The sequence below is a fragment of the Pituophis catenifer genome, unplaced genomic scaffold (genome assembly GCF_029215685.1).
Source record: "Pituophis catenifer annectens isolate HBS135680 unplaced genomic scaffold, rPitCat1.0.hap2 SCAF_3, whole genome shotgun sequence".
NCBI lineage: Eukaryota > Metazoa > Chordata > Lepidosauria > Squamata > Colubridae > Pituophis > Pituophis catenifer.
Window position 1 is genome coordinate 45,618,857 of NW_027256883.1, and position 26,088 is coordinate 45,644,944.

The 26,088-nt window shown below is 35.9% G+C and overlaps 2 protein-coding genes across 2 annotated transcripts in view; one reads left to right on the forward strand and one right to left on the reverse strand.

Moving 5' to 3' along the window:
* Nucleotides 1–19,021, forward strand: part of TRAPPC8 (trafficking protein particle complex subunit 8) — a 72,229-nt gene extending 53,208 nt beyond the window's left edge. Inside the window, exons 23-29 of the mRNA XM_070940565.1 lie at nt 3,701–3,769; nt 3,864–3,904; nt 4,546–4,713; nt 10,393–10,494; nt 15,856–16,001; nt 17,311–17,400; nt 18,162–19,021. Of these exons, the coding sequence (XP_070796666.1) occupies nt 3,701–3,769; nt 3,864–3,904; nt 4,546–4,713; nt 10,393–10,494; nt 15,856–16,001; nt 17,311–17,400; nt 18,162–18,396 (851 nt within the window). The 3' untranslated portion in view covers nt 18,397–19,021. The remainder of the gene's footprint in view (nt 1–3,700; nt 3,770–3,863; nt 3,905–4,545; nt 4,714–10,392; nt 10,495–15,855; nt 16,002–17,310; nt 17,401–18,161) is intronic.
* A 243-nt stretch (nt 19,022–19,264) lies between these two features.
* On the reverse strand, nt 19,265–21,780 carry CATSPERD (cation channel sperm associated auxiliary subunit delta). The gene is made up of 2 exons (XM_070940988.1): nt 19,711–21,780; nt 19,265–19,315 (listed from the first exon to the last, which is right to left on the reverse strand). The coding sequence occupies exons 1-2, from the start codon at nt 21,778–21,780 to the stop codon at nt 19,265–19,267; spliced, it is 2,121 nt and encodes a 706-aa protein (XP_070797089.1).
* Between the last annotated feature and the right edge of the window lie 4,308 nt (nt 21,781–26,088).

Sequence of the window (26,088 nt, forward strand, 5' to 3'; positions counted from 1 at the left end):
TTAGTTCACCGTTAGTTTAATTAGATAGCATATTAATTACATATATCACTATAACATTACTTAACATTGTGGTTTTTTTGTAAATTTTTTTATTTTTATTTTTTTAGACAAACACACATACAAACATACAATGTATTTTCTTGGAACAGAGTATTTGGCCGGTTCACAAATTTAAACAATGTTTAGTCATTTCAATTAAGTTTACAATTTCTATATTTCCTTTTTGCCATATATATTCCTTGTCTATTTATTTTTTTTGAAGAACCAATATTACCCCTCATTCTCACCTCTAATCTTAATCATAATCAAATTCAGTTTTTCCCTTCTATATTATACCCCTTCCCATTGTCATCTATTTTTATATCCTTAAATTAGTTAGTTATGTAACATTACAGTTGTTTAATATAAATCCAACATTTTAATATGAATCAGTTAATTATATAAAATATTTCAATTGTTACAATTTCCCTAATTAAATTTAACAATGTTCTAGCTGTTATCCAAGCTACAACTTAATCCTTTCTACTTTCACCACCATATACCATTACAGATATTTCAATTGCTACAGTTTACGCTTATTCATATTTCTAAAAAAATTCAGAAAAAGAAAAACTTGTCATTATCTAGATTTCAAAGATACAAAAACAAATATTCCAATTGTTATTCATTTCATTTTTACAATCGTATGGTTTCCCATTTGTTTCTTACTACTATTCATATTTCAATTCTTCAATACCATTACAGATATTTCAATTGCTACAGTTTATGCTTATTCATATTTCTAAAAAAATTCAAAAAAAGAAAAACTTGTCATTATCTAGATTTCAAAGATACAAAAACAAATATTCCAATTGTTATTCATTTCATTTTTACAATTGTATGATTTCCCATTTGTTTCTTACTATTATTCATATTTCAATTCTAATTATATATAACATCTTTCTCTTTCATTTTTTTCTCCCTTCCCATTTTTATTTTTGCTTTTTTCTTTCTCCTTTTTTTTCTTTTGTGTTTTAAAATCTTGAACTCTCCTCTTTTGCCCTAAATTTCCCCTTGTTTCCCATCTCTTTTCTCCTTTTCTTTTCTCCCCACTGTTTATTCCAGTGTAATCATTCTGTATTTCACAAATTTGGACTCTTCTATTTTGCCCTGAATTTCCTGTTGTTTTCCATCCTTTTCCTCTTTTTTCTTTTCACTGTTAATCCCAGTGTAATCATTTAGGTTCTTTGTATTCTTTCTATGCCACTCTTCTCTCCTTCTTTGTCTCTTTCTGCCCTTTCTGTTTTTTCCATTGTTAATCCCAATGTAATCTCTAAAAATCTCCTTTTTATTATTACTATTTACATATTCAATTATTTTTCCAAAATTACTTTCATTATCTTTATCTTCTTTATATTCAGGCTCAGTATCTTGCTTCTCTGTCTTAATTGTTTAACAAAGTATTTTTTGGATTGATCCATTTTGTATCAATCCTCGTTCACAATCTAGCTTCTTTTTTCTTCTTTTTAACTTTAAAAATACCAAATCAATTTTTATAGTCCAGTCCAAATTAAACAGTACTTTTCCCCCTCTTTTTTTTTTCTCTCCTTTACTTTATCTTTTGGTATACAGCACTTCTGTTGCAGGGCTTAATATCCAATTGTCTTTTATTTTTCTTAGCCTTCAAAAAGAAAGGATCTATTTATTTTCTTTTCCAATCCTTCAGTCGATTTGGGGGTTACTTCTTCTAATTCTTAAAGTTTTCCAAATAATTTTATTCAAAAGTCAATTTTCTTTTCGGGGTTTTATCCCTTTAAATTCCGCTTGCATCCTTTTTTTCTCCCCCCCCCCATGCCCGTTAGCTGCTATTTTTACACTGGGGGTTTCAAGTTTAAAAATAATTCTTTTTGTTGTTACTTCGCCTGTAGGTTGGCTGTTACTCACCCGGCTTCAAAAACTCTGTTGCATTCACCGCTCCTGCTCAATACTTAGTCCGGTTGCTCCGGCTTCTTGACAGCTGCAATGGCTGCCGCCCCCGCCGCCAAATCAGAGAGAAATTCTTCGGACCTTTGAGGAACTTGCCTGTTCCTCTTGGTCTTCCGAGGTGCCTCTCTTTCTTCCCCGTCCCTACAGGACAGTTCTGGTCCGAAGATCCCTCCGCAATGGTTCGTCAGTCCAGGTTTTCATGGAGCTCATCAGAGCCCGCTAATTCCCTGACTGTCTCACCGCGACGCTTCCGGTCGAATCCTTACACTCTTAATGCCCTTTTTTTCCCTCAGAAAATGGACATAAGCTCTTCATGTTTACTGACAAGGGTTATAAGTTGGAAGGAGTTAAGACAGCAAATAAATTTTAAATATTTATTATCTTATAAAACAGCACAGTGATAAACTGGTTCTTATCATCACTTAAAAATTTAAATATTGCATACATTAAAATCTTTAATCATCAAGGCAAAAATCCAAAGATTATTCCTTTCTATAATAATGAAAACAGTGCAAAAATGTAAAATGAATTTTTGAATTTGGACTACTGTACAGATAGTCCTCAAATTATAATTGCACAAGAACCGAGGATTAAACTTGTAAATCATTGTGGTCATAAATCAAGGCATCAGATGAGCAGACTTGATTTTCTTTTTACATTTTTGTATCAGTTGTTAAGCAAATACCATGGTTATTAAGCCTTTTTCCCCAATGGCTGGGTTTTTATTTTTTTCTGAAAACTAGAAATAAATACTGGAAACGAGCAAAAAAGTTACAAATTTTGATCATGTGACCATGGGATCAGCCATAAATATGAGCTGGTTGCCAAACACCTGAAATGCTATGAAGTGACTGCAGGTCACTTTGAAAACAGGTTGAAGTAGCTCTGGGGAGATCTGTCATAACTTGAAACAGTTGTAAGCAACCAGTCGTAAATTAAGAACTACCTATACAGCCTTTTTGTGGTATGTTTAACTTTGGTTTATCTGGGAACTGTTCAGATGCAACTGTAGTATAACTGCAGTCCTATATTCTGTAGTAGAAGTATGGCCCCCTGAAAATAGCATTGGCTATTTTTTAATAGATGTAGGTAAAATGTCAGTTTATGGAGATTACTCTGTTGGAACTGTTACTGACAAAACCTGCGTATGACATGCAAGTATATTGATTCTTGATTCTTTGCCATTTGACAATGTGGCAAAATCTGTTACATGGAACAAATTGATACAGTTACAACATTGCAACCATAATCCAAAAATCAAATAGATTTGTTTGGAGACCATACCTTTTAAAAATAACCCCTGAAATTTTGCTAATATACTATATCTCTGTAATCCAATTGTGTTTGTAGTTATGATCACAAAAACACATATATTGCATTTTTTTTCTTCCAACTACAGTACTTTCTATCACTTAGTAATATCTAGATGGACAATATCCTGAAAAATTCACTTTTATTAGAGTTGTATGTACATTTTCTGGTACTCTACTGTACTTAATATTTATATAATAATTTATATGTTATTTTACATTATGCATCTTTCTACAGCTTTTATGTAATGTAATTTCTATGTACAACATTTTAGTGAATATTTGAATTTGGTTTTCAAATAAATGGTGAAACCTGTAGGAATGTATTTATTTTATTTGAAACCTGTGTTCTGGGGGAACAGATGGTTCACATTAAATTATTTTGACATGATAAGCAATTCATATTTTATCATTCTTTTTACCAGATATTAAACTGGCTAATAGAGAAAAAGGAAAACTGTGTTTAAAAGCAGTCAGATGCAAACAGTCAATAGGTAAGTAATCACATTTTATTTTTCATTATTTCATTTCAATTAATTGTTTTCTCATTTGGGAGACTGAATTTTTTCTTCCTCCTTTATTCCATAGAAAATTATACTTTTGCAGATGTTGTTTTTGGAAATGAACAGGTATGCTTATCATATTTTGGTTTCAAAAGTGTTTAGTTTCATAAAGACTGTAACCTTACATGACAGAAATATCCTTATGAAATACATCTAGGAGAAAAATACAGCAATGCCAAATTGCTACCATCTGTGCAATGTATAAAATAAAAGCACAAAAAGAAAAAAAAAGATCTATCAGATCTAGAAATAAGAGAAAATTTGATGAGTCTGCACTTTTAAAAAAAATGATAATGCAGTATTTTCTTTTCTAGCCATACAAAATATAAAAAGACATATACACAAACGTGTATGTATATGTTTAGAATATATTCTGTCTAAATATGTAGTTGTTTAATATTTTGTATAGATTGTAACAAAAAATAATGTATTTTTCTAGATTTTTCTCAGAAATAGTTTCCTACTTTGTATGAGAATAACTTCTTTTTATATTTAAAACAAAAACATCCAGTCCTAGCATGTTTAAAATTGGCTATTTGGAAGAGAGGAATTAATTTTGCACTAATGTTCAAATTATACTTTTTTTAAGTTGATGAAAATTTTTGAGGTACTGATGAATCAGCATATAAATGCATATCACAATATGTATTTAGAATCACAGTTTTGTGGAAGTTTTCAAAATAAAATTTTGTTATTCCTTTTAATAGATAATCAGTTCAACCAGTCCGTGTGCTGACTTCTTTTTCCGAAGTTTATATTCCAACTTAAAAAGAATACAGACCCAACACAGCAGTTTGCAAGGCTCTTGTGACAATGCTGTCAGACAGATACAGAAATGTAGTGAAGTGGATCTGAATATTATTGTACTCTGGAAGGTATGTATAACGAAACTAAAAATAGGCAACTAATCTACTACAACTTTAAAAAATTACCATATTTTTCAGAATATTTATTTATTTATTTATTTATTTATTTATTTATTTATTTATTTATTTATTTATTTATTGAATTTCTATACCGCCCTTCTCCCGAAGGACTCAGGGCGGTGAACAGATTAAGATTTCATATGCATATATATATATATATATATTTTTATAAACAGTAAATAATAAATTGAGTCAACTTCGTGTATCTGCTAAGACCTTGGCATAGAATTTAGATGTTTATGCTAGCCCTGCTTGTTGAAACAGAAAGGTCTTCAGGGCACGTCGGAAAGTGCAAAGATCTGGGATTATTCGTATTCCAGGGGGTATTTTGTTCCAAAGAGTAGGTGCCCCCACAGAGAAGGCTCTCTCCCTTGGAACTACTAGATGACATTGTTTTAATGATGGTACTATGAGTAGGCCTACTCTGTGAGAGCGTATTGGTTGGTGGGAGGTTATCGGTTGCAGCAGGTGGTCTCGTAAGTACTCAGGTCCTAAGCCATGGAGCACTTTAAAGGTAAGAACCAACACCTTGAAGCGTACTTGAAAGGCCACCGGAAGCCAGTGCAGCTCGCGTAGAAGAGATGTTACATGTGAGCGCCATGTTGCTCCCATAATTACTCGCGCAGCTGCATTCTGGACCAGTTGGAGCTTCCGTGTGCACTTCAAGGGGAGCCCCATGTAGAGAGCATTGCAGTAGTCAAGTCGGGAAATGACGAGAGCTTGAGTGACTGTGCATAATGAGTCCCGGTCTAGAAAGGGACGCAATTGGCGAATCAGGCGAACCTGATAGAAAGCTCCTCTGGCCACGGCTGTTATATGATCTAAAGACAGTCGTGCATCCAGGAGGATGCCTAAATTGCGAGCTTTCTCTGCAGGGGTCAATGACTCGTCTCCAATAGTTAGTGATAGAACTAACTGGCTGTATAAAATGCACCTTCCCCTCCCCCTAAAAGAGGCTGAAAATTTGGGCTCATCTTATATTCCAAATGTAGCTTTTTTGAACCTTTTTTCATCCCTAACGAGGCGCTAGCGAGTGAAGCAATCTCCATGCTTTGCTCCGACCCTCAGCTGTTCTTTAGAAGCTTTTTTCCAGCCCTAACTAGGCGCTAGCCGAGTGAAGCGATTTCCCTGTGCTTTGCCTGCTTTTCTCATTGCTGCTTCCTCTTAGCTGTGCCTTAGAAGCTGTTTTTTTATCCCAAAGCAGAGGATAAAAAACCAGCAAACCAACGTGCTGAAGCTGACCAGACTAAGGCCGCTAGCCAGATGAATATCTGGTAGGCAGATTTTTTTTTTCCTATTTTCCTCCCCAAAAACTAAGCTGTGTCTTATACTCCGGTGCGTCTTATACTCCGAAAAATACGCTAAGTATTTAGTGCAATAGTGATAGATTGTTCAGCATTATTATCATAGACCGAAGAGAATGGGATAATTTCAAGTGATTCCTATGGAAAGTACTTAGTAATGCCTAAATATTTTTTTTATCTGAGATATCATTACAAGAAGGCTATGTTTTTGAATCCATTGTGTTATTGAAATAAAAGGATCTGTCTTAGATCATATCTGAGCAGCTGGTCCACCCTTAGAGAGAAAACAACACCCTATCTTCTTGATTACTCCCAGATAATTTTAATGTCTTAAGGTGAAATAAGTTTCTGTTTAAATATTCTGACTCAAGTCCATAAAACTGAATGTTGGAGCATGTAGATGCATGTGTATGCAGCCTTTTTATAATGGATTGAATAGTATCTATATTGGTTTGCTAATTGTGCCTCTTGTAGTCTAAATCCATTTGCATTTATGAATTCATATCCAGTTTGTTACTCTCTATTCAGGACAGCTAGTGTTCCATTAAAATCTAGCTCTCATGATCATATTTTAGCTTTAGAAGCCAAGGTATTCATTTTTTCAATAAATACCCACCTTCTCATTGAAACTTTAAAATTCAAACATATCCACAGTCTGAAAAGTTGATGCAAACATGGAAAATACTACTAACAGTGATTAACAATGAAAAATCTTGTGAAAGAGATGCACCTTTACAGATTTGGTTTAAACTCAAATTCCAATGGATTGCATTTCATTACCTGAGAACAGGACTGCAGGAAGACTTCTCCAATGTGATAGATATGTCAGCAGGACCATTTTTAGAAGTGCCTCTTTTTCCTCCTTTCTGGAATTTAATATCCAGGTAGAATTCATAAAAGGAGTGGCAGATTCTTGGATAATCAGGTCCCAAATTACTTACGACTTTAAAGGCTATTTTAATAATAGATGATGTATGGAAAGCTAATCTATGTAGACACAAATTCTTGGGAATATTTTTTTACTATTAATAATTATATATATCTCTCTTTTTTTTTATTGAAAAAGTTTTTCAAATACAGATTTTTCCCCCTTCCCCCCCCACCCCCCTTCACCCTCCCCTCCCCCCATGGCTTCTCCAAGATAAAATCCAAATTGATATCACATTATATAATACTTTACCATCCTTTTACACCACCCCCTATATGCTAACCATTTCTTTCTAACATTATTATTATATCCCCCCTATACTATACATTTCAAAGCAACATTCAACTATAAAACTATATAATAAATCCTAATTTAACATTTATTCAACTCATAATCTACCCATTTCCTCCATCCCCACACATATATCTCTTAATTCAAATCTTTTAAGTATATTAATATCTGAACATAACATCCCTTTTCCTAAACTAAACAATCAGTAACCTAACCTATCTCCACCCACTTTCCTACAGGTCTACCATACATAATATTTTTAATATCTTTGTTCTTCTGCCCGCACCACTAAAAGATATTTCCATATATAAATAAAATCCTCAAATGACTTTAAATTTGTAATCCATATAGTATCTTCTGTAATGTCTTTCAACTAGATTATTAATTCCATCGCCCATGTTAGGGTAACATTAAGTTCTGCTTCCAACAGTGTATTCGGTATCTTCAATTACCATCTGCCCCCATCAATAATAAATGTTTCTGTATATAAAAAACCACCCGCATGACTTTATATTTATATTCCATGTAGAATCTTCTGTAGTGTCTTTTGTCTAGATTATTAATTCCAACCACCATGTTAAGGTAACAACCAGATCTTCTGCATGCCCCAATTCCATAGTTCTCTTGCCTTATAACTCAACATATACATAATCCATTTTTCAAAGAGTCCAAAATAGAAAGTTCCAATCCGTTCAATCAAAGGCCATCTTCCACATCCCAAAAACACCAGCACTGCAGAGATCTGTTATTCTTCTCAAAATAGTATAAGTCTGTAATTTGCCTCAGTTATATTTTCATGTATCAGCCTTCTATAAATCCCGCTTATTATATTTAATCGTCTCTTAAGTAACTGGCATTAATCTGTTGGCTAAAAAAGAAAAAGAAAAAAAAATTGTTTAGTTTTAAATTTTTTATTTTTGTAGGACCTGCTTCTTCTTTTCTTAACTTGTTGTGGTTTAGATCTCCATCCTGGTTGCCTTCCTAGGACTTGTATATCAGCTGATTGAGTTACATGCTGGTCTGTAACTTGATAAAACATCAAATCAAGGTCCAAAGCCGCCTCTCTTATATTTATAGGTGATCCAGCTATAGCCTCTGAAGGAGAATCCAAAAGCGGCTCATCCAAAAAGCCCTCTGTAACTTGTTGTTTTTCCATTACCTCCATCTCCATCTGCTTATCCTGAGTTTCAATTTCTTGTTCATTTTGCTTTTCTTTATCCCCCTCCTGTGTTCCTGACACTGGTGACATACGTGGAGATGTTGGGCCCATTTTAAAAACCTTGTAGTAAAATTCTTCCGCTTTTTCAACAGTATTTAGTTGATATCTTTCTCCTTGATATCTCAATATTATACCAACTGGAGCATCCCACCTAAATGGGATGTTTTGTTTCTTTACCTCAGTCACCAAAAAGTAAAGTAAATCACCACATCTCTGGGCAACTGCCTCTGCTTTGCCACCCAAGAATTTACTCTGTAGGCCTTGTCAATCTTACAGAATACATCTTCAGGACTAACCTTTAAAATCACAGCCAGAACTTCAGCAGACATCTTTCTCAAGTCCTCTCTTTTATTTTCCTGTATTCCCCTCATTCTGATCGCAAATTCCATAGATCTGAATTGTATCATTGTGACTTCATTTTCAATCCTTTGTTTTATATTATCTGCATTGTAAGTCTTGTGATCAGCTTCCTTTATTTTAGACTCTACTTCTGAGCTATTTTCTTGAATATTTATCAAATCATTTTCAATTCTTTGTATTTTATTATCCAGATTATGAATCTTATAACCAGCTTCCTTCATTTTAGACTCTATTTCTAAGTTGATATCTTTATCCATCTTTATAATTATTTCTGAAAAGCTTTTCAAAGCTGTTACAATATATCATTTCAGGTTATCATACTTTTGTTGTACCAACTCTTTAATTTCCTGTCTAAATTTTTCAAGATTCTGGTTCACAATCTCATCATGTCTTGCCATCTCCTCCAAAACAAATTCCTTTAAGTCTTTAAAGCCATTCTTCTGCATCTGCAAGCTCAAAACTTGTTCATGTGATTTATAAATGGGGGAGCCCCCCCCCCCACAGCTTGGTTGTCTGGCTTTGTCAGTTTTAACGCCATCCTGCCACACAAACAGACTCTTTTTAAAGAAAAAGACTTCTCTCCAGACAATATCAATATCAAGTCTCTAAGAAGGAAGAAGCATGAAATAGGAATTTTTCTCTTCACTTCTAGCCAGCGCTATTGTTTCAGATACTTTGTAACGTATTAAACTGTTCAAACGGAAGGACTTTCGCTTTCAGCTTTCTTCTCAGGCCTCAGCCAGTCACCATTTTAAACTTTCTTTTTTTTTCCCCTTTCACTCTTTCTTCACTTTTAAAATCAATCATAGGGTTGTTAGAAATACTTGCAATTTAGAGTCCCAAATCCGGATTTCATCCTGCTTGTTCAGACAGTCTGTTAGTTTTCGCTGATTGGGTTGGTCCCATCGTCTGGCTCTGCAAAGCGCAAAGTTCCCCCAAAGCCCGGAGCAGCGGCGAGCTGGATAGGGAGCCACATTCTGCTTCCTCCCCAAGAGTAAAAAAAAAACCTGGGGAGTTCGCAGAGGGCTCTACCTGCTCTCGCCGGCTCTCTCTCATATCTCCTCAATGAAAAGGAGTTATTCGAGCCGTCTCTCATCTGTAGAGGCAGCTCTTACGGGTGACGAGGCTGGCGGTCCCGAAAGACCGTCTGGCAACGACGGAAGCCAAACCGGAAGCCAATAATTATATCTCTCTTGATCTAAAGATCTTTCTTTGTAAACTAATATTGAAACATTTTACAAACTCTTGTCACTGTTTATATACATTTATAAGATGCCTCCAGAAGCAGATTTTCTTAATTTGCATAAAGGTAAGGTAATATAATAGTGAAAATAATAAGATAATATAATAGTAAAAATATTGTAAAACTCAATAAAATACTGAAGCAAATTGTATGTTTTGTACTTGGTTTGTATTTTTTAAAAAAATGCTTATTGTACATAATATCTGTGGGAAAAACACATTTATACCCAACATATTGCAGAATCTGACATGTAATGATCTATTTTGACTTTATCCTCCAACAGGCATATGTTGTAGAAGATAACAAGCAACTCATTTTGGAAGGCCAGCATCATGTCTGTCTTAATGCAGTTGGAAAAGATGCATTTTCTTTACCTCAAAAGCAGGTATCATGGAAAATTTCACTTCTGATTTTGTCTAAATCAGTACATTAAATTAAGTAAAATATTTCAAATATTGTAAAACAACACCTGAGTGCAAAAGAAAAAAAGAATTCCAAATTATTATTATGCTATTTTTTGTTTTGCAAATCGCTGTTATATTAGATTTTTAATCTGTTGCTAAAATCAGATTATTTTTTTTTCAGGTACTGCACATAGTATGATTTCAGACTATATTAAAGATTACAAAAATATAAATAATGTTTTAGAACTTAATGCAAAGTTAAAAATAGGAACTTCTCTAATAAGACCACTTCAGAACAGGCGTGAAAGATGAAGCACTGCGCGGAAATGAATTTCACCTCTGAGAAAAGTCAGTTTGTCATAAAGTATAGAACAGCTTTTCCAGGACACTATCTCCTTATGTGTTGGAAATGTAACCTCCAGGATTCTTGACTTTTCAATCTCCTTGAGGAGAAGTCTGAAAGGTCCAGCATTTATGTCAACATGACAAAAGTATTGTCATACCGTTGTGATGCTAGCTTTTCCATGTGACCTATTGGGTCAAGCTTTCAAAAGATATTGCCTTCAATATTGACTGAACTCCTAATGTATTGTTTTCACTGAAAAAGTTGGGATATATTCAGAAATGAATCTCCTTTGGAAATAGCCCATATTGAACTAGCACAGTCAAATATCATTTTAGGAAACGTTTATAACATTTTGAATTATGTCATAAACTGACCTTCCCAGCATGGCCAACTTCCTGACTGCCTCTGCGGCTGTTCCCCACTTCCTTTTGCAGCAACCTTTCCAGCATGGCCAACTTTCTGTCTGCCCTCTGCAGCTATTCCCAACTTCCTTTTGTAGCATGTCAATGTTATGACCCAGATGGTTCAAGGCAAGGCAGGCCTCTAGAGTGTCTTTTATTTCTCTCAACAAATATTCCAGCAAACGGCCCTCCAATGACCGGTAAGGCTTCAACCCCACGCTACCCTGAAGGCAGCCCCCCTAAAACCCCAAACAACAGTCCTTACAATACAAGTAAAGGCCACCGAGTAGGAGCCCACTCACAGGGCAAGATCCTGTCATGCCCCTATCAGAGTCTGACTCTGAGATGGAAGAGGAACAGCTGACAGAGAGCAAGAGAGTGGCTCCGTTGACTGTGGAGAAACTGGGGAAGGGCAAGGTCAGGCTGGGCAGAGCAGGGGAGAGGTAGAACAAGGGAGAGGGGGTTCTGATGAAGACCAAGGCCCACCCCCTCCTCATCCTAGGGCATGCAGGGAAGAAGGGAGAAGAGAGCAACATGGGTTGCATAGCTTACGAGGGAGGAGAGGGCCCCGACTCCCTTCACAAGATACACCTGGAGTTGGAGTTTAAAAGGGAGGCAAATGGGAGGGGCAGTTGTCAGGAACAAACGCTGAGTTTGTGTTTGCTGCTTTATCTGAGTTCCTGGCATCCTCCCAACTGGTTTGATTTACTGCTATGCTACTTCAAGTCTGGACTTCCTATCTTGCTTGCCCTGCTGGATTAATTACCTCATCTTGCCCTGTTGGATTTATAGTTGGAAGTTTTGGCTGCTTACAGGTTTGTGGAAGAGTTTTTCTGCAGACCGGAGAGTAAAGGGACATTGGGGGCAAAGTTTGGAGGTAATAAAGGGACTCATACTTATTCTCTAGCTGGATTGCCTTTGTGGCACACCCCGGGTCATCACAGATCCAGTGTTCCAAGTCCAGTTCACAAGGCAGAGTCCAGGCACAAGACAATGGCAATCTTTAGAGCAAAGAAAAGGTCCAAGACAAGAAGCAGTTCCAAAGGCAAGGTGAAGCAAAAGCCAAAAGCAGCCCACAAGAGAAGGGCTAGGTCCAAGACAAAAGGCAAAGAGCAATCTTCCAAGTGAGGCAAGGCAAACAGCAACAGGCACTAGTCAAAGCTGGGGGAATGTAAGCCAAAGCAAACAATTGTTCCTGGGAAAGACAAACTCCCCACAGCTTCTTCTTAAGTTACTCCACTCTCCAAGTGTTCCTTGTGAGGAGGAGTGGGATGACCTCATGAGTAGCCTTGCAGCCCTTCTCTGGGCTTGCCTAAGTTCCACATTCCTTGCTCTTGGATCAAGCTGTTCCTTGTCAGAGATCTGCTGCCTATCAGCACCACTGCCTGTCAGCAGCCAATCCTCCCCTGTGTCTGTGCAGGCAGGCAAGTCTCTGATGTAGTCGACCACATCCCTCAATGCCTGAGGGACCCGGGAAGCATCGTCCTCAGCCCCTGGCCTCTCCAAACATGCCAAGGAAGATGTGCCATCCCTGTCGGATGGTCACAGTTCCAATTCCTTCTCCTTCGAATCAGGCTGCAATGGGGCCATGATAGTCAAGTACAAAACAAATAATGAGTACTGGGGCAACATTTTTGCATCAAAATGTGTTAAATACCAAATTCAACGAGTTTTGAAGCAGTGGAGTGTGGCCTTACATAATAAAATTGATAGGAGCTTTCTCAGACAACTTAGAAAAATGATGCATAGGTTAGTAACTTACAGCCAGTGTATTTATATAGAAATTAAATTGAAGAGAGGCTTCTTACAATTATCTGCATTGGGTAGGCATGGATGATTTAAATTTCTTGCAGGGACTTTCCTTTCGGTTAGATTCTGATACTGTTAACAGAAGTTATAGAGAGAGTCACATATAGATATGTCTGTCTGTCTGTCTGTCTGTCTGTTTGTTTGTTTGTTTGTTTGTTTGTTTGTTTGTTTGAATTGACATGGCCACTCATTTCAATGTCATATTTCTAGGAAGCTAATAATAATTTAAAATGACAGTATCTTAATAAAATCTAATATCACAATAAATAGAAATTGGCAACCAAGGTAGAAAAAAGCAGCCACAACCATCAGCAGAATCATGCCACAGCTTTGTCATATGCCCCAACCCCAAGCCAGATGAAAGAACCAAGTCTTCAAGGTTATGAAAGGCTGACAGGGTTGGATTGATTGGTGTGAATTTTTATATTTGAAAAGTGTATTTTTATATTTTAAAATATACTGGAATTAAAATAAGCTAAATAGAATCAGGCATAGATTTATTATTACCCAGTCTGACCTAAATCACTTCTGTTCATTTACAAGAACTGCTCTCTGTCTAGCTGGTCTAAGAATTTCTAATTCAGATAATGTAATATAAAGTTTATTTATGATAGCCAATAATTTGATATCTCTATAATTGGACTGTGTCAGGTTTAAGAAAATGCATTTTGTTCGCAAATGTTCCACTGCGATCTTCATTGCTTTATAGCAATATAGTCTATACATTGATGCTTCTTGCTGTAATCTATTTTTGTTTCATAGGGCTTTAAAAAAATACTTGGGAATTCTGATTGGGAGGACTTGGAGCAGGTACTGAAATTCTAGGGAAAATACATTTCTGTAGTACTATACATGGTTTATTTTTTTTACTAGTCACTTGCAACATAAGAAAAAAAATTAGGCTTTTTATTAGGGGTGAAATGCTCCCGGTTCGGACTGGATCGCCCGATCCGGTAGCAATAGTGGCAGGTGGTTCAGAGAACTGGTAGCAAAAATCCCTGCGCGCCCCCCCCCACCACCACCATGCCCAGCTGAGCTGCACGATCATCAGAGGCTTTTTAAAAAACTTTTAAAAGCATTTTTTCTACAACTTCTTCCGCTGAAAAAAATGCTTTTAAAAGGAAAAAAAAAAACCTCTGATGATTGCGCGGCTCAGCTGGGATCTCAGAGGCTTTTCAAAGCATTTTTTTCTGCAACCTCTTCCGGGGAAGAGGTGGTTAAAAAAATGGTTTGAAAAGGCTCTGACGATCCCAGCTGTGTTGCCTGATCGTCAGAGCCTTTTCAAAGCATTTTTTTAACCACCTCTTCCCTGGAAGAGGTTGCAGAAAAAAATGCTTCAAAAGTCTCTCTGACATTCCCAACTGAGTTGCCTGATCGTCAGAGAGCCTTTTCAAACCATTTTTTTAACCACCTCTTCCCCGGAAGAGGTTGCAGAAAAAAATGCTTTTAAAAGTCTCTCTGACGATCAGGCAACTCAGTTGGGAACGTCAGAGAGACTTTTAAAGCATTTTTTTCTGCAAACTTTTCAGCGGAAGAGGTGGTTTAAAAAATGCTTTGAAAAGGCTCTGATGATCCCAGCTGTGTTCCTGATCGGCAGAGGTTTTTCAAAGCATTTTTTTGCATTTGCAGAAAAAATGCTTTGAAAAGTTAAAATAAAAAAAAAAGTTGGCCACACCCACCCAGTCACATTACCCGCCCCCCCACCAAGCCATGCCCACAGAACCGGTAGTAACAAATTTTACATTTCACCCCTGCTTTTTATAATCATGGGGCAAGGGCATGAGCAAAGTTTAATATTTTTCATCACAATATGAAGGTTTGTTCCATGTTTGTGAATTCCTTGCATTTGAATTAAGTACATTGTTAATAAATTTGGCTTCTCAATCCATCACCACCTACTTCAGAAAGCATTAATATTATTTTTTAAATGTTTAATCTCCACATTGAAGTATTTTCATGTGAAATGGACAAAAAGTGGATGTATTAACTATTTGCATTTGCAGTATAATGCTAACATTGAGCAGAGGCTAATTTAAGTACAATACAGGTAGTCCTCGACTTAACCATTTGTTTAGTTACAATGCCACTGAAAAAGGTAGTTTATAAACATTTTTCACACCTACGACTCTGGCAGCATCCCTATGGGTCACCTGATCAAAACTCAGACGTTCGACAACTGATTCATATTTATGCTGTGTCCCAGGATCATGTCATCACCTTTTGTGACCTTCTGACAATCAAAATCAATGGGGAAGCCAGATTCACTTAACAATCATGGTACTTACTTAACAATTGCAGTGATTCAGTTAACAATTGTGGCAAGAAATGTCGTAAAATGGAGCAAAATTCACTTAACTGTCTTGCTTAGCAACAGAAATTTTGGACTGACTGTATATGAAAGATTATCCCAAATTATGCCTTGCTATAATCATAGGTATAGAAGAGTTAGAAAAAAAATGAAAAATGGTTCAAATTACTGGTTTCTCATAAACCCTGATAAGCTGATCTTTGAAACTGAACTTTTGTGCTTGAAACGTTTTCAGAATAATTTGAATTTCAAGTGTTTTGTACCTTATAAAGACAATCATTTAGTTATGTGAATTCTCTGGAATTATGTCATCAGATATCTTACAATTTTTTTGTATTTTTTATCTGCTGCACTTGATTCATAAGTACAACCCACTGACTGACTTTCTTTCATTTATATGGTATAATCTATTTGTCATATATAGAATTCAAAGTGTTTCTTGAACCTAAATATTTTCTGAATATTTTTTATGTTACAGGAATCCACAGAAATAGGCCTTTCAAATATTTTTCGCCAAGAAAACACAACGGTATCATCCAGACCATCTGTAGAACAGTTTTCCAATCTTATTAAAACTAGTCTTCATTATCCTGAAACATTTAATCACTCCTTTAATCAGAAAAGGTTTGAATATTTCTTTTTTTTACTCTATAGACTGTAACCAGCATTAACCTTCCAGCCATTTTCCTTCCTTTTTTAGAAATATATGGCACTCATTATAACATTCCACTGCAAAGCATAAAATATTATTTATACAAGTCTAAAAGTGAAGCCTATTTTCTCCACTGAACATGAACAAATATATTTGCTTAGGGAGTGATTTGCTTGAGGACTATTGCTAAAGAAGTACATCTGTGCTGATAAGATGGAAAGAATGAAATTTGTTTTCTGCAGGGTTCAAATTCACCCTGGGGGTGTGAGACGATATTCCAGGGGATGCGAAAATCTGTGTTTAGAAGTTTCAAAATTACAGTGTATATGCATAATTATATGCATATAATTATTTTTTAAGGGGTGCGAGAATATATCAGAAGCTTTCTAGGGGTGCGGGGTATAGAAAAGGTTGGGAACACCTGCTCTAGCTTGATTCCTTTTTGAAACAACACAGAATACCTAACAAGAAAATCCACAATAAATTATTTTCTTGGGCTCTTGTATTGAAATAAAATAACTTTTAGCTAACCTTCCATGATATTTTATTATGTTACCTTGAAATCCTAATTTTTAAGAATCCATAGCCCTAGCTATTCTGTTCCCTATTTTTACCTTAAGAAACATTTCTTATGTACAATTTTTAACAGTAATTGACACAATCTTCGTATAAACGTGAGACAGAAGTACTCTTGGGAGGCTTATGGGTTGGATCCACAGTTGCATCCAGTAGAATTTTTTTCTCAATAGAAATAATTGCTTGAGATTCTTTGCTACTGTAATCCTGTGCCTTCTGAGAAGCTGCTCAAGGGAGGCTTTCTGGGAAAGAATGGTAAATTATACTAGGTATTTAATGAGAGTAAGCAAAAAATGCTTTCCCATCATTTTTTCCAATATAAAATATTTAATTAAACTCAATTCCTTTTATGAATGTAAGAAGCCCTTCTCTTCACAGATAACGATACCTAAATTTAATATATAAGTTCTTCTTTAAAAGAGATGTGCAAGTTGATGTTTGATTTATATTTCAAATTGGAATTCTAATAGAAACCTGTCAAATAAAATATATTTCCATTTATCCCGCAAGCAGAACATGCTGTTCTATTTTTTTTTTTCAGAATGGTCCATTTTTGTTTGGCAGTTGACTGCAGCTTCTTACTTTGTTTAAAACTAGCATATTTCACTGTTGTTGTTGTTTTTAAAAAGCAAGGGTAATTGTGCTCTACAATTGATTCAACTGAATAGTTGATCTAGTTGCAATTGATGCAAATTTTATTTCCAGCCTTTGTATAGTTCCAGTTACTCTTCTACTTTCAAATTGTTCTGAAGCTGACGTTGATGTGATAATTGATCTGCGACATAAAACAACGAGGTAATTTTTACAGCCTATAAGCCATTTATACTTGGGAAGATTCTTTGAATTAGATTCCTAGAGAAGATTCTTTAGAATATTATATCCTGTCTAAGAAATTTAAATATCAGAGCTTATCAAAGCATATTTCTAATTTGTTTTTGGTTTAATGGTTTTACAAGTTTCAAATTGGTGAAGTACCAGAAGGGGCATGTTTAGTTAGAACTAACAATTACTGATAACCTAAATAACTGCATGATGTCAGTGTGAAGCTATTAGCCTGACCTGGGATGCTTAAAACCTTTTTCATATAATGGTAATAGAGGGTTAGGGTAGTATTATAGATTTAAGTAATAGAATTTTCCCATTTATAATTTTATACTCGGTGCAAATATTTTACATAAAATTCTCGTTAACATCCACAAATGATGTGTTGAGGACAAATAATACATTGTTTAGAACAAGAGCCTTGATAGTACAGTGGTTTAGTGCACCCTGTTATTAACACAGCTGCCTGCAATTTCTGCTGGTTCGAATCTCTCCAAGGCTCAAGGTTGACTCAGCCTTCCATCCTTTCTAAGGTAGGTGAAATGAGGACCCAGTTTGTGGGGGCAATAAGCTGACTTTGTATAAAATATACAAAAGAATGAAGGCTATTGCTTAACGCATTGTAAGCCGCCCTGAGTCTCCGGAGAAGGGCGGCATATAAATCAAATTTAAAAAAAAAAAAAAAAGGGTATAAGCAGGAAGAAATTGTGACCCCTGTGCTTTCTCTTTTCCAGTCCAGAAGCTCTTGAAATCCATGGTTCATTTACCTGGCTTGGGCAAACACAATACAAGCTTCAGCTAAAAGCCTATGAAGTATCTAGCCTTCAGTTAAAGGCTTGCTTTGTTCATACTGGAGTGTATAATCTTGGAACCCCACGAATATTTGCCAAGCTTTCCCATCAAGTTACTTTATTTGAAACAAGTCAACAGAATTCAGTGCCAGCCCTGATTATTATTAACAGTATTTGACTTATGAGTTTGTTTTAAAAACAAAACTAAGTACTGTTATTTCTTTGAATTTGCAACCTTGGCATATAACCTGTTAAAAAGTTGTAGATAAATCTTCCACATAATATGATTACATGCCTATTTTTGTTTCATAATACCGAGCATCTTGAATTCCAGTTTCTTTCTTTTTAAAAATGTTTCATAAGTTAAATGGAAATAACCACGTAACTTTTAAGATTCCTAAGAATTAAATTGGGAAACCCTCGGACATCTTTACTGCTGAAAAAAATGTACAGCATGTGTTAATATTTGTGGCTGTATTAGATGGCAATTTAGGAAAAAAGTTCCTTGTTGGCTTTTTTGAGTAAGCCATAGATTGATAATTATATCATGTTGTTTCTGTGAAGTTAACTAGGATCCAATTTATTCCAGTCCAATTCTTCTGTTTTTCATTTTCAATTTTTAAAAAGTTGAATTTGAGATTTGCCTCATATACTGTTAAGCAATTCTCATTGCAATTGCATATATAACTCCACTTAATATTCTACAATTTTTGACAGCAGTTTGAATTCATCTCAGTACAAAATTCACTGTTTCAAACAAAGAAATGTTTTGTCAGTTAAATCCATTCACTTTATTATGTAACTAGAGCAATTCAGTTGATCTGTTTTTTTAAAGAAAGTTAAGCTTTTCAAGAAATGTATTATATTTATAATAGATTTGCTGTAAATAAAATAAATAAAATAAAATTGTGCATCATATTCACTACATTCCCCACCGTGGGTTTTTTTAACTGTAAAATGAAGGTATCAGGATGGGCAAATGTTTTGTGTACAGACTAACCAATTTCAATTATCAGTGTCCAATCTGAAACATGTTTTTGCAAGATTTAAGGTTTTGAGGTGAGGAAAATAGAAACAAATAAGGCCATTGCCAGCCACTAAAAATGAAGAGGAAATAAAATTGATATAACGCATTGTCAATTTTTATCAATGGTCCTAAAAAGAGATGATTATTCATATGACCATTAATGTAGTAAATATTCTTGAAAATAATTTGATGAAACAAGAGAAACAAGAATACATACATACATGCACATATACAAACGTAACATTTATTACAGTATATTCTTATTTCAAACCAGGGAGCAAAAGAAAAAAAAATCTTAGTATAGTTACACTCACATTTATTGTTCTACAGTAGGTTGTGAAATGAGATGGGTTAAATTTATTTCATTCTTGAGTATTCCTTTAGTAATTTAAGAAAAAAATAAACCATCAGCATTGTGCCAAATATGAGAACAAGAAAACTAATTAGCGCTTTCCCAACACTGACCTTAGATTTGGGGGGGGATCCATGAATGTACACACTGAAAACTGTGGTAAGGTCACAATAGCTATATAACCTATCTACAATCGTAGCTCTGAAGACATAAAAACCATTGTATTGTGGAAAAAGTATTCTATTTCTTTCATTCCAGTTTAAAACTTGGTACTTTGAATTAACTGATGGTAAAGACTTGTTTCCTTTGGGTTGCTTGCAACTCACATAATTATATTTAGTCCATGCAATGTGTGGAGAGCCTGGAAAATTTGCTAATTGTTTGATCCAGTTCTGGGCCTCTGACAAACAATTGGCCTGTACTTCAGTCAAGAGATAATCATAATTGTGCATTCCATTTATTTCATACAGTACAAAATCCGCATGAACGTTTTCCACAAATTCATTGTCATCCCATAATTCAAGTTTTGGAAGCCACTGCTTATCATAATAGAAGAGAAGAGGACATCCCCAAATGTCATATTTATAGGTCACATTAAGATTGTCCTGTTCTAATTTTTTTCTACCAAGGAACAAAGGATCATATAGTTCCTTATCAATTGAATAAACAAGATTCTGTAGTAGTCTTGGTTCAAAGAGACCTTGATTGCAACCTGTTGTTTTCTTTAAAATTCTGATGTGTTTCTTAGGTGGGCAGTCCACTGCAATAAGAGCTGTCAACGGATGCATGTCAATGCAGAATATCCCTTTGTTATAGATGTCCACAGTAACAGATGACACCTTCTTTAAGAGTGTTGAGTTCTGTTTTTCTATCATTAATTGTTGTTCTTCTAATTTAATTTTCAAGCTGTATTTAGTGTTTCCATTAAAAGTGTAGCCATCCTCCATAATGTGTGCCTCGAATGCCAAAACATATGGATTGCTTAACATTACATATGGATAAGCACCAGTTCCTGGCTTTGGTACAAACGTGGCATTAAAATGAAGCTGCTGCTTTGTATCAATATAATACATCCTGTTATGGAAATCACCCGTGAGGATCTCCATTGGACAGGATTGCAGTGGTGGCTGCACAGTCATGAGCTTAGCCTGGATGTTGAAGATGCATTTTTGAAAATGATAGTATTGAGATACATTGCTGGGAAATGGACGGATGATGCTAAGCATTCCAATATTTTCAAATAACATAGCTTCACAAGAAACATGGGATAAGGAAACATTTTTGTCTCCCAAATGTACCATTTTTCTAGCAACCATATCCAGGTTTCCGTAGAAAAGCTGAGTCTCAGTGAGGACTGCAAATTCATTACTAGAGGCAGCTGCAAAGCAAATACGTTCTGGAAGAGTTTTATTAGGATAGCTGTCTGTGGGTAGTACAGTAATAATATCTGTAGTCAGTCCATTATTTGAGGAGCTCATGAATGTTTTGTTAGTCCATAGCAAGATAAAACCTCTCATACCAGGGGGGAGTGTGCTTTCAATTATATAACCTTCTAAGAATTTTGACTTAAAGGATGTTCCTGTTTCATTTTTTATGGATTCAATATCTCCATATATGAAGTATGCAGTCTCTGGATGACTGGCATCCTTGAGGAGCATTCCAAAATTTGCTGAGGAAGCAAAAACATAGATACCAAGTAGAATGCCATCCTTCAATGGTCTATTTTTTAAAGATTCAAATATGTAGCCCCCATTTTGTGAATAAAAGATCTCACTGTTGCTAACCAAATTGCCTGAGTCGTATGCCAGAACAAGTTCATTGACTTTGTCACAGGCAGGATCATTTAGAGCAAAGCAGCATTTGTAGCTGGCAAGTTCAGTAACCGGATGAGTAATCCCCTTTGAATGCAGCCATCTCTTCCATGTGGCATAGAGATAGAGAAAGACGACGCCATTCACCACTGCCACAATCGAATTCTGCCCAAAGACAGCACTACTAACAATGGCAGGTGGCCTTGTAAAACCGTTGGGGATGGTTAGAGGGAGAATGCTGCTCTCAAACATATCAAGGCTGATGAATAACCTTTCTCCAAGATAAAGAGCTGGAGAAATACCATGGAAAAAATGATTTCCACATGGGTGATGCAATATGTAAGGGTGATTGTGGCTGAAATTAAGCAGCATACCTGATGGTGACGTGACCAAATGGTGAGACTTAACTGAATAAATCATTTGCTCGTAGCTGCATGGCCAGGAGTCAACTGCCATAATGGGGGACAGCCAAAACATCACTAACAGGGACAATAACATGATGTGGCTCCTTTAGTTTAACTGTTTCTCTTGAGGTTCTGTTTGCAACGGTCGTTGAGGGAGATGGTTCTAGAAGGCAGTTGGCATCAAAAGGCTCTGAAGTATCTACTGTGTCATAAAGCACACCTGGGAGCTCTTGGTAACAGGCCATATTACTAAAGAAAAACTGATGGATAACATCAATTGAGATCTTTCTGTTCTAAATATTTTCTGTCAAGGAACATTAGCAAATAGATTGTTATCAACTGAATACAAATTATTTTTTACCTTCACGTTTATACAATTCTGATAGTCTTAGGTAGAGAGTCAGTGGATGCATACCAGTATTTGTCTGTCTGTCTGTCTATCTACCTGAATTTAGAAACCACCTTCCTCATAGAATGACTCAATCAGAATATGCTTTCATTGTAGATATCCACAGTGACAGTGAAGAACATGCCTTTATAAATATTATCCAGGAATTCAGCTTAGTTTTCAAAGATTATTTACTATTTCTATTAAAAATGTAGCTATCCTCTATTCCCGTGATGGCGAACCTATGGCACATGTGCCAGAGGTGGCACACAGAGCCCACTCTGTGCGCACGCATGCACGCAGTCACCAGCTGCTGGGATTAAAGGGTTTAAGCCCATCTGTTTCATTGTTGTTACACTTACAATAATATCTATATCAGAAACTTAGCTTATCGTCTCTAACAAAATTATAGTCACTTTTTTAACTACTCATTAATTTTCAAGCTTTAAGTGTCAATTTTTCAAGCCCCATCACATAGTTTCGTAGCGAAGCACGGGTATCCAGCTAGTATAATATATATATTATATCTCTATTACTATCGCTATCTGTCTGTCTGTCTGTCTGTCTGTCTGTCTGTCTGTCTGTCTGTCTATCTATCTATCTATCTATCTATCTATCTATCTATCTATCTATCTATCTATCTATCTATCTATGAATGACACCAATAAGGATCTCTCCTAAACTGAATTACGACAGAGGTTGGAAATTCATAAATATTCCATGCGTATTGCTGGTGCATTTCCAAAAATAACACTACAGAAATATTGCTGGGAGCACGGTAGAAGACGTATGTGTAGAAAAACTTTAGATGGTTTGGACACCTCTTAATATAACTTCCCAATATAAATTCTAAAACATTTGGGAGATATCAAATAAGATACTTGTAATAGAATTAATTGATTAATCATTATTATTTAGTAATTACTAACCAGGAATAATTGTTGTCCAAATCTAAGCTTACTATTGTGATTTATAATCTCAGTCATACTCACATTAACTTTTTATAACTTTCCCACCCAATTTATACTGTACCAAAAGAAAAGTGTTAAAAATGGCTAAAGGTAAGAATGTAGTTTTTAAATAAAAATTGAATTGTAAAAACACACTGGAAAAATATTTAAACCAAAAAGCATTAAGTACAGACATGAATTGGCCAATGTCATATAGAGATAGTCCTCGATTTGCGACCCCAACTGAGCCCTAAATTATCTTTGTTAAACAAGGTAAGTGAATTTTAGTGTATTTTATGAACTTTCTCGACACAGTTGTTAAGTGAATCACTGCAACTATTAAGTTAGTAGCACAGTTGTTAATCAAATCAGGCTTCCCCATAGACTTTGCTTGTCAGAATGCCTCAAAAAGGGATCATATGACCCAGGACACTACAACTGTCATAAGTACATGCCAGTTGCCAAGCATCTGAATTTTGATCCCATGACCATGGGGATGCTACTATAATGGGAAGTGTGAAAAATGACCATAATTCAATATTTTCTGTGCCATTGTTATTTTGAACAGTCACTAAACAGATGGTTGTAAGTTAGGACTACTTCTTTATCTCACTCTTTTTTGTTTTTTATACCATTCTGATTCTCTACTTTCCATTATTATAGTAGTTGCTTCTTCTCTGTAACAGTTTCCTCAAAAGAATAATCGGGGGTTCTGGCATATGCATTTTGGCATTATTTAAATCAAATGCTTTGCAACAGGAAAGTAAACTTACTTCTTATCTTTTTCTTTCTGTCCCATTGTTAATTTTACATTAACTGCATGATCTCACATTCCTTTTCTTAGGAATTGTTGCACTACTTACACATTCTCTTACATCTTCCTCCTCCAGTGTATACCTTCTCTAAGGGAATATACACTGTTCTTTCCAAGGCTGTCATTAACTGAATGGTTGTAAGTCAAGGACTACCTGTAGATCTGGAAGATCTAAGAAAATCTAAATAAAGTCAAAGGATGGAAGGGCTGAATGATAAATAGAGGTCAGCAGACATGAGATCAGTTAATGTCTTGAGCAGATTTGTTATGACTCAAAGTAATTGTGTGGTCTTCAGGAAAAGCCTAGAAGACTAGCAATAAGAGACTTTAATAGGGCTTCAGCACTTTATAGTAGTATCTCTCAATCAGGGGTGAAATCTACTTACCTTCCCTACCAGTTCGGAAGTATGCGCTCTGGGTGCACGCCATCGTCACACTTGACTTTTGACCCTCTGTGCATGCACAGAAGGCTTTTGCATGCATAGAGGGTTAAAAACCAGGAAGTAAGGACGTCCGGGCGGGTGGGCGGAGCCTTGTGCTCCTGCCGCTACTAGTTCACCGAACCATGCGCCACTGCCACTACCGGCACGCACGAGATGGGCAGAACCGGCAGGATTTAACCACTGCTCTCAATCTCAGCAATCTTAAGAGGCATGGACTTCAACTCCCAGAATTCCTCAGCTACTTTATTATGAACCCTTAGTTTCCTACTCTCTTGTATCACTATCTCCATTTTTTCCTATATAAAAGGCACACTGTTTTGGTATAAAATGCATATTCATAAACAATTTACAAAAGTATTTGGGCACACTTTAGATATAAAGATGATAAAATATGATTTAATATGGGAAAAAGAGCAACTTGGAAATCATACAGCATAATTGTTTTAGAGATGTAAAAAGAAGTTGGGATTAGTCACTGCCTCAGCTCCAAAACATTTGTTCAGTGAAAATAATTGGATACAGAGGTAATAGGCTAGTTTTTGTGGGCAAAATCAAACCTGTTATTCCTGATTGTTATAAGGATTCCTATACCTGACCCAGTTTATTTCAGGGAGGAGGGGGAGATGTTGCATTTCTTCCTACTGTAAGCATTTATGGATTGTCGGTCTGGAAGTTTTCCTCTGGTGGCAGGTTAGGTGGTGACATGGTATAGATAGGGCTTGAAATGGTAACGCTACATTGCACATGATTGAATCCTTGAGTTAGCCTGATTGTCTAGGTTTAACCCTCAAAAATAAAATAGAATAGAATAGAGCTGGAAGGAATCTTGAAGGTCTTCTAGTCCAGCCTCTTGCTCAAGCAGTAGAACCTATACTATTTCAGATTAGTGTCTGTCTAGTTTCTTCTTAAAAACCTCCAGTGATGGAGCGATTCCTGAAGGCAAGCTATTCCACTGGTTAATTGTCCTCACTGTTAGGAAGTTTCTCCTTAATTCACTCTTTGGTTAGTTTCCAACCATTGTTTCTTTCCTGCTTTCTGGTGCTTTGTAGAATAATTTGATCCCCTCTTTGTGGCAGCCCCTCAATTACTGGAATACTGCTATCATGTCGCCCCTAATTCTTCTTTTCTTTAGACTAGCCAAAGCCAAATCCTGCAGCCATTTTTCATATGTCTCCATGCCTTTGATCATCTTAGTTTTTCCAAAGTCTCAACATCTTTTTTGTAGTATGGCGACCAAAATTGGTTGCGATATTCTAGGTGTGGTTTTATTAGGGTTTTATAAAGTGGTACTAGTACTTCCTGTGATCTTGAGTCTATGCCTCTGTTTATACAACCCAGGATTGTATTAGCTTTTTTGGCTGCTGCTGCACACTGCTGGCTCATATTCAAACGATCATCCACTAGGACTCCAAGGTCCCTCTCACCGTTACTATTTTTGAGGCAGGTCTCACCTAATCTGTACCTATACTTTTGATTTTTCCTGTCTAAATGTAAAACTTTGTTTTTCTCCAGATTAAAATTCATTTTGTTGGATAGGACCCATTGTTCAAGTTTGTCAAGATCTGTTTGGATCCTGAGCTTGTCTTCTGGGGTGTTGGCTATTCCTGCCAGTGTAGTGTCATCTGCAAATTTGATGAGTTCCCCTTCTATTCCCTCATCTAAGTCGTACTGGGCCAAAGAC

What these genes read in the sequence shown, in the direction of transcription:
- CATSPERD (XM_070940988.1), bottom strand. Translation starts at nt 21,780, where the DNA reads ATGCTGCTTAATTTCAGCCACAATCACCCTTACATATTGCATCACCCA. An exon ending in GATCCCCCCCCAAATCTAAG is followed by an intron (nt 19,316 to 19,710) that starts GTCAGTGTTGGG and finishes CTTCATTTTTAG; the next exon opens with TGGCTGGCAATGGCCTTATT.